This window comes from Bos indicus, chromosome 1, assembly GCF_029378745.1.
Source record: "Bos indicus isolate NIAB-ARS_2022 breed Sahiwal x Tharparkar chromosome 1, NIAB-ARS_B.indTharparkar_mat_pri_1.0, whole genome shotgun sequence".
Taxonomy (NCBI): domain Eukaryota; kingdom Metazoa; phylum Chordata; class Mammalia; order Artiodactyla; family Bovidae; genus Bos; species Bos indicus.
This window is the reverse complement of record NC_091760.1, coordinates 129,847,682-129,860,176: the sequence shown is the minus strand read 5'-3', so window position 1 is coordinate 129,860,176 and position 12,495 is coordinate 129,847,682. Positions and strand designations below refer to the sequence as shown.

Below are 12,495 nucleotides of genomic sequence, written 5' to 3'. Positions count from 1 at the left end.
ACAAATAGTAAGGATGATGTGTGTTTGTTAAACATGTAAAATGAACAGGTACTAAATAGTCATGGAATGAATAAGTATTAATGAAACAGAAAGAAAATATGATTTTAAAAAAGAAGTACAAGTGGGCTGTTACTCACATATAGGCCAACGGCCAAATCGTGTTGACTAGAAATAACAAACTAAGTAACAGAAAACAAGATTTAAATTTAATTCAACATGCATTTGTAAGTCTGTGACTACATGCTGGGAAAACAGCTTCTTACAACTGGGAATACATCTAACATCTTAAGAGAAATGGGGACTCAAATTCTTAATATATTCAATGAAAGCTTTAGGTATGCCTGATGCTATTGACTAGTCATAGGTAGGGCTGAATTATTTCTGTCAAAAATCAGCAAAACAAGAATAAAACTCCCAAATGAACTTTTTATAAACCACCCACAGCTACCACACAAATTCATCCATCAAAGGTTTGAGAATCTTCTTGGAGAAGTCCCCATGCAGCACCTAGTATAAGGCAAGAAAGCACCATGGCTAGGAGACAACACTACAAAACACAGAAATCACACATTCCTACCAGCCTTTGTCATATTCTTGAACATTCTTTCAAGTAAAGAATATAAAAAAAAATATCTGGTTCATCATTTCTTCCTTTGAGCATGTATGACTTTGTCAGGGTATTAGCAATGAAAACCTTCAGGTCTAGTTTTCATCCAATGTATAATTTTTTTTTTCACTATAAAGGGGTGTATTATTATAGGACTAAAGACAGTTAAAAAGTTTTTGATATAGTGTTTCTGTCAGTTTTTAAGGTTTTGTTGTTGCTTTGGGAGAAAAAAAAGGAAGGACAGTTGTGGTACTAAGAAAAGGTGCTTGGCAAAGGGGAAAGAGCTCAAAACAACAAAGTCATTAGAGCTACTGCAGCAAACTAGGAAGACACTATTAGTTTCTACTTAAAGGTACTACATAAATTACTGTAGCTTGTTTAGTTCAATTTATATGCACACAATATCGAATTAAAATTGTGAGTTGTTTCAGTGAAAATGCACCAACAGAAGGGAGATTTCATTTTCTTCATGAAAAAAGAAAGTCAGCTGTGAGGCCAGATTTTCATCCAACCTTAATTGTGAGCTGATTCTGATTGAGAGAAAAGGCTCTGTTTAAATATTTGTCCCAGGAGAGACAAAGGGTTGGGTGAAGACTTGGTGCACAGTTCTGCTGGCTGTGGGAGGCTGCAGCCAGCAACTGGGGCTGTGGGTCAGGGAAACTGAAGCCAAGCTGTGCAGAGAAGAAATTCACACCACACACCAAGACCTGGTCCTCCCTACCAGCCTCATCTCCCTCCCACGTGCTGGAACGAGATTCTCTTCCACCTCCACATTTTACCTGTGCTGCTTTCTCTGCAGACAGTGCCCTCTAAACAGCGCTTGGCTAAGTCTCTTATGTTCTTTAAGCCTTTGGTGTCACCTCTTCCAAAAAGCTTTCTCCAACCCTCAGGTGGGAGACATCTCTCCTCTGCACCGAGTGCCACAGTCATGTATTTCTCATCACTTATGCTGTGTATCCAGTTTGGGCAGGAGATGCAATTTAATCAATTCTATTTCTAGCAACAGTGCCTGGCGTGAAGAAGACACAGTAGGTATCTGAATAATGTTGAAAGATGTCAACCTGCTGGGTAACACGCAAAGACACAGCCAGCAGAATCCATTCTGGATTTTCAATAATGACTGGGTACTTTCTATGGAGGAATGATTGAGAATAAAGGCAAAAAGATGCTTGAGGTTCTATGTGAGGCCCCTCTACCTATTAATACCTTAAATAATAGGGTTCAGGTTAGTCTAATTCGTCTCCCGCCCACTTCCCTGTTTTGGGTCATGCTTTTGGTAGTGTCTTATTTAAAAAAATTTTTATTGAACATAAGGTCACAAAGATTGTCTATGTTTTCTTCTAGTTTTAGGTTTTTACATTAAAGTTTATGATCCATTTTGAGTTAGCTTTTGTATATGGTACAGGGTTTGGGTTGAGTGTTTTCTCTGGGGCGAGGGTGACAGATGAATATTCAGTAGTTCCAGACCTATTGGTGAAGGTGAAAGAGGAGAGTGAAAAACCTGGCTTAAAACCCAACATTCAAAAAACAAAGATCATGGCATCTGGTCCTATCACTTCATGGCAAATAGATGGGGAAAAAGTGGAAATGGTGGCAGACTTCCTTAGGCTCCAAAATCAATGTGGATGGTGACTGCAGCCACGAAATTAAAGGTGTTCTTGCTCCTTGGAAGAACAGCTATGACAAGCCTACACAGTGTTTTGCCAAGAAAGGTCCCTATAGTCAAAGCTATGTTTTTTCCAGTAGTCATGTATAGATATAAGAGTGGGATCATAAAGAAGGCTGAGCACTGAACAATGATACTTTTGAACTGTGGTGCTGGAGAAGACTCTTGAGAGTCCCTTGGATAGCAAGGAGATCAAACCAGTCAGTCCTGAAGGAAATTAACCCTGAATATTTATTGGAAGGACTGATGCTGAAGCTGAGCTCCAATACTCTGGCCAGCTGATGCAAAGAGCTGACTTATTGGAAAAGACTCTGATGCTGGGAAATATTGAGGGCAAGAGAAGGGGGTGACAGAGGATGAGATGGTTGGATGGCATCACTGACTCAATGGACATGAATTTGAGCAAGCTCAGGGAGATAGTGAAGGACAGGGAAGGCTGGCATACTGCAGTCTATGTGGTCACAGAGAATCGGACACAACTTAGTGATTGAACAACTTTTGAAAAGATTATTCTTTCTCTTCTGCATTGTCCTTTGCAATTTTGTCAAAAAATCAATTGTCTATGTCAGTGGGGAGAAAAATTTGGTGTTTTCTATTCTGTAACATCAATCTATTTAATTATTTTCACACCAATACCACACTGTAACAAGTACTGTAACTTTATAATTAGTCTTAAAATCCAGTAATTTAATCTCCCAACTTTGTTATTCTTTTTAAAAATTATTTTGGTGCATTTCCATATTAATTTTACAATTATCTTATCATTTTTTACCAAGAAAAGCTTACTGGGGTTGAGTTGAATCTATAGGTAAATTTGGAGAAAATTGAAATTTTAACACTGTTGAGTTTTCCAACCCACAAAACAAGGCATGTCTCTCTATTTTAATAAGGTTGTCTTTAGCTCAACAATGTTTTGTCACTTTTAGCATATAGGTCTTGTACACTTTTGCTGGATTTATCTCTATTTATTTTTTCTATGCTATTGGGAATGGCAACCCACTTCAGTATTCTTGCCTCTTCTTCATATCTTCTGCTTCTGTTAGGTCCCTACCATTTCTGTCCTTTATTGAGCCCATCTTTGCATGAAATGTTCCCTTGGTATCTCTAATTTTCTTGAAGAGATCTCTGCTGAAGAAGAGATGGCAAGACTACACAGATGAATTTATACAAAAAAGATCTTCATGACCCAGATAATCATGATGGTGGGATCACTCACCTAAAGCCAGACATCCTGGAATGTGAAGTCAAGTGGGCCTTAGGAAGCATCACTACGAACAAAGCTAGTGGAAGTGATGGAATTCCAGTTGAGCTATTTCAAATCCTGAAAGATGATGCTGTGAAAGTGCTGCACTCAATATGCCAGCAAATTTGGAAAACTCAGCAGTGGCCACAGGACTGGAAAATGTCAGTTTTCATTCTTCTTAGATTATGATGTATATTCTTAATCAAAGTATATTCTGATTATATTTTATCTCCTTTGAATCCTTATGAGTTAAAACTGTTTGCCTTTTTTTAGTGGTTGCATTAGGGTTTATAATATGTATCTTTACCTTATTTCAGTCTACCTGTAAGTGATATTATACCACTTCATGTATAGAATAGAAACCTTACAATAGTATTCTTCTATTACTCCCCTCCCAGTTTTTTTTTGATACTGTTGTCATAAATTTTACTTCTACATGTTATAAACTCCATAATACATTGTTATTTTTGTTTAAGTGGTCAATTATCTTTTAAAGAAATTTAAATAATAAACAACTTATATAATTGCCCATGTAGTTATCAATGCTCTGTATTCCTTTGTGGGGGTCCATTTTTCCATTTGGTATCATCTTCCTTCTGCCTAAAGGACTTTGGTATCTCTCATGGTCCAGGTTTGCTGGTGGTGACATCATCCAGATTCTATAGATTTGAAAATGTCTTTACTTTGTTTTTGTTTTGAAAGATATTTTTGCCAGATAGAGAATCCTAGATTGACAGGTTTTTTTCTTTCAGTACTTTAAAGATCTTTTCCACTGAACTCCCTTATGCTGAATTCAGAAGCAAGAAATTTACTATCTTCTTTATTTGTTCTTCTGTAGCTGCCACTCCAGGACTCTTGCCTGGAAAATCCCATGGACGGAGGAGCCTGGTAGGCTGCAGTCCATGGGGTTACTGAGGGTTGGACACGACTGAGCGACTTCACTTTCACTTTTCACTTTCATGCATTGGAGAAGGAAATGGCAACCCACTTCAGTGTTCTTGCCTGGAGAATCCCACGATAGGGGGAGCCTGGTGGGCTGCCATCTGTGGGGTCACACAGAGTCGTACATGACTGAAGCGACTAAGCAACTTAGCAGTAGCATCAGCTGCCTTTAAGGTTTTCTCTTTATTATCTGTTTTGAGAAATTTGATTATTATATACCCTGGTGTTGTTTTCTTCATGTTTCTTGTGCTTGCGGTTTGTTGAGCTACTTCATGAAATCTGCTTTCATCAAATTTGAAAACATTCCAGTGATTACTTCTTCAAATATTTTTCTGTTCTTCCTGTTTTTTCCCTTCTATTGAACTAGTTCAACTACAAGTATATTAGGATGATTTAAATTATCTTGTACTCTTTTCTTTCTTTTTAAAAATTCTTTTTTCTCTTTATGTTTCATTTTGAATTGTTCCAGTTTGGATGGATAGTTTTATCTTCACGTTTACTAATTTTTCTTCTGCAATGTTTACTCTGTTGTTAATCCTAACCAGTTTAATTTTTATCTCACATACTGTAGTTTTAATCTCTAGATATTTGAGTCTTTTTTATATTTTCCATGTCTCTACTTAATTTTTTAACATATGTAACTATAGTAAATTTTAAGATCCTTGTCTGCTAATTCTAACATCTGCATCAGTTCTGGTTCAATTTTCATTGGTTGATTTTTCTCCTCATTATGGATGTGAGTATAGATTTCAATTATTTTTTTCCACAGAAAACCAAACTGCCCTCCAAAAATGTTTTATCATTTCCCATCACTACCAATACATGGGAGTGTTTGTTTCCCTCCCTCTCCTGCCAACACTGAATTTGACAGCCTTTAATCTCTGTCAATCTCACACTATTTACTCCTAAAATAGACACTTATTTTTCTAATTAAAAACTTTTTTTGGCTGCACTATGCAGCATGTGGATAGTTCCCAGACCAGGTACTGAACCTGTGCCCTCTGCAGCAGAAGTGTGAAGTCAACCACTGGACTGCCAGGGAAGTCCCACAACAGATATTTATTGAGCACCAACTATAAGCCTAGTGACAGATGGTGGCAATTGTGTAGTGTTCAAGCAGTCATAGTAGCTGCCCACATGGTGCTTATTATCTTGTGATGCTTACACTTTTATTTGCATTTCATTAATTATTAGCAATCATAGTTGAGAAATTTTTCTCAAGTTTATTGTCCAGTTATATTCTTCTTTGCATATGGCTTACTAATGTTTACTGACCAGTTTCAAGTGGATTGTTTGAATTTTTATTCCTATGTAACAGCTATTCATTTACTAAGAATAAATATCTATTTCACTTTGTGAATAATTAAAAATATCTTATAAACAATGATTTTTTAAAATAAATTAACATTTGTATGCAATTTCTTTGAAGAAATGGTTTACATGTTACTCAAATTTTTTTTCTATATTGAAAGTAAACAGAAATTGATTTTGGTATTAAAAACATGGCCCTTAAAGACAAACATTTTTGAGCAATGCAAAAATACAAAACACATATATGAATACATAAGATATTGTGCTCTTGCTCAGTCATATCCAGCTCTTTGTGACCCCATGGACTGTAGCCTCCCAGGCTCCTCTGTCCATAGGATTTTTCAGGCAAGAATTCTGGAGCAGGTTGCCATTTCCTCCTCCAGACATAAGACAGACATAAACACATAATAAATAAAACTTTCATATGTATTTGATATCAACAAATAAATGACTTACAGTCTTTAGAAATAATCAAGCAGATCCCAAATGCCATTTTACTCTTTTAATAATGAAATGGAAAGTCAAAGAGATGAAACATTCCCAGATTAAACATTTCCAGCTGATTAGATATTTCTGGCAAAGCCATGCCATCTGTATTAGAAATGCCCTATATACAAGACTTAATTTGTAATTGTCTAAGATCTATTCTTTCGAAGGAGAAAATGTCAAAATCCCCATTATAGAATATTTGCTTACCCACTGAAGAGTAGTAGCAGGAGTTCTCAAAGGCATGTGCTATGTATTCATCTGGCTGTTTGGGTAAATGCTTCCTGGGGCACAAGGAAGGATCCCCTGATTGAGACACAGGTTCTATAACAGGCCCAGTGTCTTTTTAGCATTCATGGTCAACATGAAGTGGACAGGGGGATAGTGGATCCTGAGAAGCATTTCAACTCTATGGCCAGGGGTATGACTTACATACATCGTATAGCTAAGGAGTGTTAGCCCTCTGAATATGATGGAAGAAATGTATGTCACCACTTATGCTATAAGCAGCTTTAATAATGGGGATGATGATAGCAGCCAGCAAAGCCCCCAAAAGCCCAACTCACCAATTCCTCCCGTAGGCCTGGGCCCCTTGACTGACCTGTTTGGTGAAGGTGGTCTCTGGCCACCTCAAACAAGCGCAGATGCATGTTGGTGATGGGGTTGAAGGAGCCACAGGCCAGGAGCACCACAGGGATTCGGCTCTTCATCCTGTCAGACACATCCACACCCGATGCTGCAGCCACCCTGCCTTCATTGGGACAAAAACTCAAGTCAGAGAGTTGGCACCAAGACAAGTGTACAATTGCTGAGATAACTATGAAACTTTAATGGCATCTAAAAATTACAGTTAATGTGGATTTCTTGATTTTTATGATCATCTGTTGTGGTTATGTAGGATAATGGCCTTATCAGATATAAACAAAAAGTTTTTGTAGATTACAAAAGGAAAAGACAACTGTCCAAATCAGTGTCTCTGAACCACATACAGGCCATTATTTCTTACTTGTAAGATGACTGAGGAGGCAAGAATAACAACATTTACAGGAGGCTTACCATGGTCAGGAACTGAGCCAAAGTATATCCCTTATCTCAATAAATCCTTCCAAGTTAATCCTGAGTGGTTACTTATAGGAGCTTAGAAGCTGCAAGGTCAAGACTGGAACCCAGGCAGCCTGACCTAGAAACCATGTTTTCTTGTAACCTCTATACTCTTCCTGTGCTTTGAGGGTCACCTTAGGGTCACCAGGGGCTTCCCTGGTGGCTCAGAGGTTAAAATGTCTGCCTGCAATGCGGGAGACCCGGGTTCAATCCCTGGGTCAGGAAGATCCCCTGGAGAAGGAAATGGCAACCCACTCCAGTATTCTTGCCTGGAGAATCCCATGGACAGAGGAGCCTGGTGGGCTACAGTCCACTGGGTCTCAAAGACTCGGACACGACTTCACTTTCACTTTCACTTTCACTTTAGGGTCAAAAGGAGTATGTAAGATGCTCCAAATGCCACCTCTGATAGTCCAAATAGAAGTCACAATGCCCCAGAGCAGAGGAGTGGTACTTTTTAAAAACTTATTTTAAAATAATTTCAGACTTACCAAAAAAAGCTGCAAAATTTTTACAAAGAATTCCTATGCACAGAATCCCTAAATGTTAACATCTTAGCACACTTGCTATATATCATTTATTCTCTCTCTCCATATACACATGCATACATGTATATACCTATAAATAATTTTTTTTCTGAAATGTCTGAAAATAAGTTGCAGACATAATATCTCTTTACCTCTAAATATTTCAGTATATATTTTCTAAGAGAAAAGACATTTTCTTATATAACTGCAGAGAAATGATTAAAATCAGAAAATTAAGTACTATTAATTTACTATAAATTATCCCATGGACGGAGGAGCCTGGTAGGCTCCAGTCCATGGGGTCGCTAAGAGTCGGACATGACTGAGCGACTTTGCAGCAGCAGCAAGCTACAGTAGTATTATCTAATCTATAGATCTTTTCTGATTTCACCCATTGTCCTTTATCTGGAGTCCTAGCATTCTGAGGTGGGCAGGCTAAGCCATTTGTCCCCTCACTCTGTAGCTTTCAGCACTGGGGAAAGTTGGTTAAAGTAAGGTTAAGGTAAAGAGGTTGAAGTTTAAGGTTAAAGTAAAGCAGAAAACAGCCTGGGCTCCAGGACAGGCTGGCAGACAGGGCTCTCTTAACTCTGAGGCACTGCCTCCTACAGTGTTGGTGAAGTGCTCAACTGGAGTTCAGGCCTTAGTTTGAATCCTAGTTCTGCCTCTTACTGGCTATGTGACCTAGTGCAAATCACAGTCCCTTTCAAGCCTTAGATTCTCCATATGCAGACATATGGAGTAATATGTCAGTAATAATGGGGACATTATTACTTACACTTACAGGGTTGTTGTAAGGATAAATGAACTATGGATGGAAAATGTCTGGGTGCACAGGAAGCATTTAATAAATAACCACTGTCACTGTGATGATGATGATGCAATGATAAAAAGGATGTTGCTGTTGACCACACGATGGAGGAAGGGAAGGGGAAAGGTGGTGGCAGTATGTTTGTGATTCAGTTCAGTTCAGTCGCTCAGTCGTGTCCGACTCTTTGTAACCCCATGAACCACAGCACGCCAGGACTCCCTGTCCATCACCAACTCCCAAAGTCCACTCAAACTCATCATGTACATTGAGTCAGTGATGCCATCCAACCATCTCATCCTCTGTCATCCCCTTCTCCTCCTGCTTTCAATCTTTCCCAGCATCAGGGTCTTTTCAAATGAGTCAGCTCTTCACAACAGGTGGCCAAAGTATTGGAGTCTCAGCTTCAACATCAGTCCTACTAATGAACACCCAGGACTGATCTCCTTTAGGATGGACTGGTTGGATCTCCTTGCAGTCCAAGGGACTCTCAAGAGTCTTTTCCAACACCACAGGTCAAATGCATCAATTCTTTAGTGCTCAGCTTTCTTTATAGTCCAACACTGACATCCATACATGACTACTGGAAAAACCACAGCTTTGACTAGACAGACCTTTGTTGAAAAAGTAATATCTTTGCTTTTCAATATGCTGTCTAGGTTGGTCATAACTTTCCTTCCAAGGAGTAAATGTCTTTTAATTTCATGACTGCAATCACCACCCACAGTGATTTTGGAGCCCAGAAAAATAAAGTCAGCCACTGCTTCCACTGTTTCCCCATCTATTTGCCATGAAGTGATGGGACCAGATGCCATGATCTTCGTTTTCTGAATGTTGAGCTTTAAGCCAACTTTTTCACTCTCCTCTTTCACTTTCATCAAGAGGCTCTTTAGTTCTTCTTCACTTTCTGCCATAAGGGTGGTGTCATCTGCATATCTGAGGTGATTGATATTTCTCCTGGCAATCTTGATTCCAGCTTGTGCTTACTCCAGCCCAGCGTTTCTCATGATGTACTCTGCATAGAAGTTAAATAAGCAGGGTGACAATATACAGCCTTGACGTACTCCTTTTCCTATTTGGAACCAGTCTGCTGTTCCATGTCCAGTTCTAACTGTTGCTTCCTGACCTGCATACAGGTTTCTCAAGAGTCAGGTCAGATGGTCTGGGATTCCCATCTCTTTCAGAATTTTCCACAGTTTATTGTGATCCACACAGTCAAAGGCTTTGGCATAGTCAATAAAGCAGAAATAGATGTTTTTCTGGAACTCTCTTGCTTTTTCCATGATCCAGTGGATGTTGGCAATTTGATCTCTGGTTCCTCTGCCTTTTCTAAAACCAGCTTGAACATCAGGAAGTTCACGGTTCACGTATTACTGAAGCCTGGCTTGGAGAATTTTGAGCATTACTTTACTAGCGTGTGAGATGAATGCAATTGTGCAGTAGTTAGAGCATTCTTTGGCATTGCCTTTCTTTGGGCTTTGAATGAAAACTGACCTTTTCCAGTCCTGTGGCCACTGCTGAGTTTTCCAAATTTGCTGGCATATTGAGTGCAGCACTTTCACAGCATCATCTTTCAGGATTTGAAATAGCTCAACTGGAATTCCATCACCTCCACTAGCTTTGTTCGTAGTGATGCTTCCTAAGGCCCACTTGACTTCACATTCCAGATGTCTGGCTCTAGGTCAGTGATCACACCATCCTGATTATCTTGGTTGTGAAGCTCTTTTTTGTACAGTTCTTCTGTGTATTCTTGCCACCTCTTATTCATATCTTTTGCTTCTGTTAGGTCCCTACCATTTCTGTCCTTTATTGAGCCCATCTTTGCATGAAATATTCCCTTGGTATCTCTAATTTTCTTGAAGAGATCTCTGCTGCTGCTGCTGCTAAGTCGCTTCAGCCGTGTCCAGATTCTGTGCGACCCCATAGACGGCAGCCCACTAGGCTCCTCTCTCCATGGGATTCTCCAGGCAACAACACTGGAGTGGGTTGCCATTTTCTTCTCCAGTGAATGAAAGTGAAAGTGAAGTCGCTCAGTCATGTCCGACTCTTCATGACCGCATGGACTGCAGCCTATCAGGCTCCTCCACCCATGGGATTTTCCAGGCAAGAGTACTGGAGTGGGTTGCCATTGCCTTCTCTGAAGAGATCTCTAGTCTTTCCCATTCTGTTGTTTTCCTCTATTTCTTTGCACTGATTGCTGAGGAAGGCTTTCTTATCTCCCCTTGCTATTCTTTGGAACTCTGCATTCAAATGGGTATATCTTTCCTTTTCTCCTTTGCTTTTTGCTTCCCTTCTTTTCACAGCTATTTTTAAGGCCTCTTCAGACAACCATTTTGCTTTTTTGCATTTCTTTTCTTGGGGAAGTGGTCAACCACTTCCTTAATTCCTGTCTCCTGTACAATGTCATGAACCTCCATCCATGGTTCATCAGGCACTCTGTCTATCAGATCTAGTCCCTTAAATCTATTTCTCACTTCCACTGTATAATCATAAGGAATTTGATTTAGATCATATCTGAATGGTCTAGTGGATTTCTCCACTTTCTTCAATTTCAGTCTGAATTTGGCAATAAGGAGTTCATGATCTGAGCCACAGTCAGCTCCCGGTCTTGTTTTTGCTGACTGTATAGAGCTTCTCCATCTTTGGCTGCAAAGAATATAATCAATCTGATTTCGGTGTTGACCATCTGGTGACGTCCATGTTTAGAGTCTTCTCTTGTGTTGTTGGAAGAGGGTGTTTGCTATGACCAGTGTGTTCTCTTGGCAAAACTCTATTACCCTTTGCCCTGCTTCATTCTGTACTCCAAGGCCAAATTTGCCTGTTACTCCAGGTGTTTCTTGACTTCCTTCTTTTGCATTCCAGTCCCCTATAATGAAAAGGACATCTTTTTTGGGTGTTAGTTCTAGAAGTTCTTGTAGGTCTTCATACAATTTTTCAGGTTCAGCTTCTTCAGCATTACTGACTGGGGCATAGACTTGGATTACTGTGATATTGAATAGTTTGCCTTGGAAATGAATAGAGATCATTCTGTGGTTTTTGAGATTGCATCCAAGTACTGCATTTCAGACTCTTTTGTTGACCATGATGGCTACTCCATTTCTTCTAAGGGATTCCTGCCTGCAGTAGTAGATATAATGGTCATCTGAGTTAAATTCACCCATTCCAGTCCATTTTAGTTCACCGATTCCTAGAATGTTGATGTTCACTCTTGCCATCTCCTGTTTGACCACTTCCAATTTGCCTTGATTCATGACCTAACATTCCAGGTTCCTATGCAATATTGCTCTTTACAGCATCAAACCTGGCTTCTATCACCAGTCCCATCCACAACTGGGTGTTGTTCTTGCTTTGGCTCCATCCCTTTATTCTTTCTGGAGTTATTTCTCCACTGATCTCCAGTAGCATATTGGGGACCTACCGACCTGGGGAGTTCATCTTTCAGTGTCCTATCTTTTTGCCTTTTCATACTGTTCATGGGGTTCTCAAGGCAAGAATACTGAAGTGGTTTGCCATTCCCTTCTCCAGTGGGCCACATTCTGTCAGACCTCTCGACCATGACCCATCCGTCTTGGGTGGCCCCACACAGCACGGCTTAGTTTCACTGAGTTAAACAAGGCTGTGGTCCATGTGATTGGCTAGCTGTCTGTGATTGTGGTTTCAGTCTATCTGCCCTCTGATGCCCTCTCTCAGTGCCTACCGTCTTACTTGGGTTTTTCTTGGCAGCTTTCAAAAAGGCTCCTTGTGACCCTCACTTCCTGGTATTTACCTGTAGACCCCTCTCGTTGAATGTGGACAGGACCTACAGAC

At 39.7% G+C, this 12,495-nt stretch overlaps 1 protein-coding gene across 1 annotated transcript in view; it reads right to left on the bottom strand.

The window, feature by feature from the left end:
- Nucleotides 1–12,495, bottom strand: part of LOC109559781 (uncharacterized) — a 169,806-nt gene that overhangs the window by 103,491 nt on the left and 53,820 nt on the right. The window contains 1 exon segment of the mRNA XM_070794115.1: nt 6,857–7,002. Within this exon segment, the coding sequence (XP_070650216.1) occupies nt 6,857–6,965 (109 nt within the window). The 5' untranslated portion in view covers nt 6,966–7,002.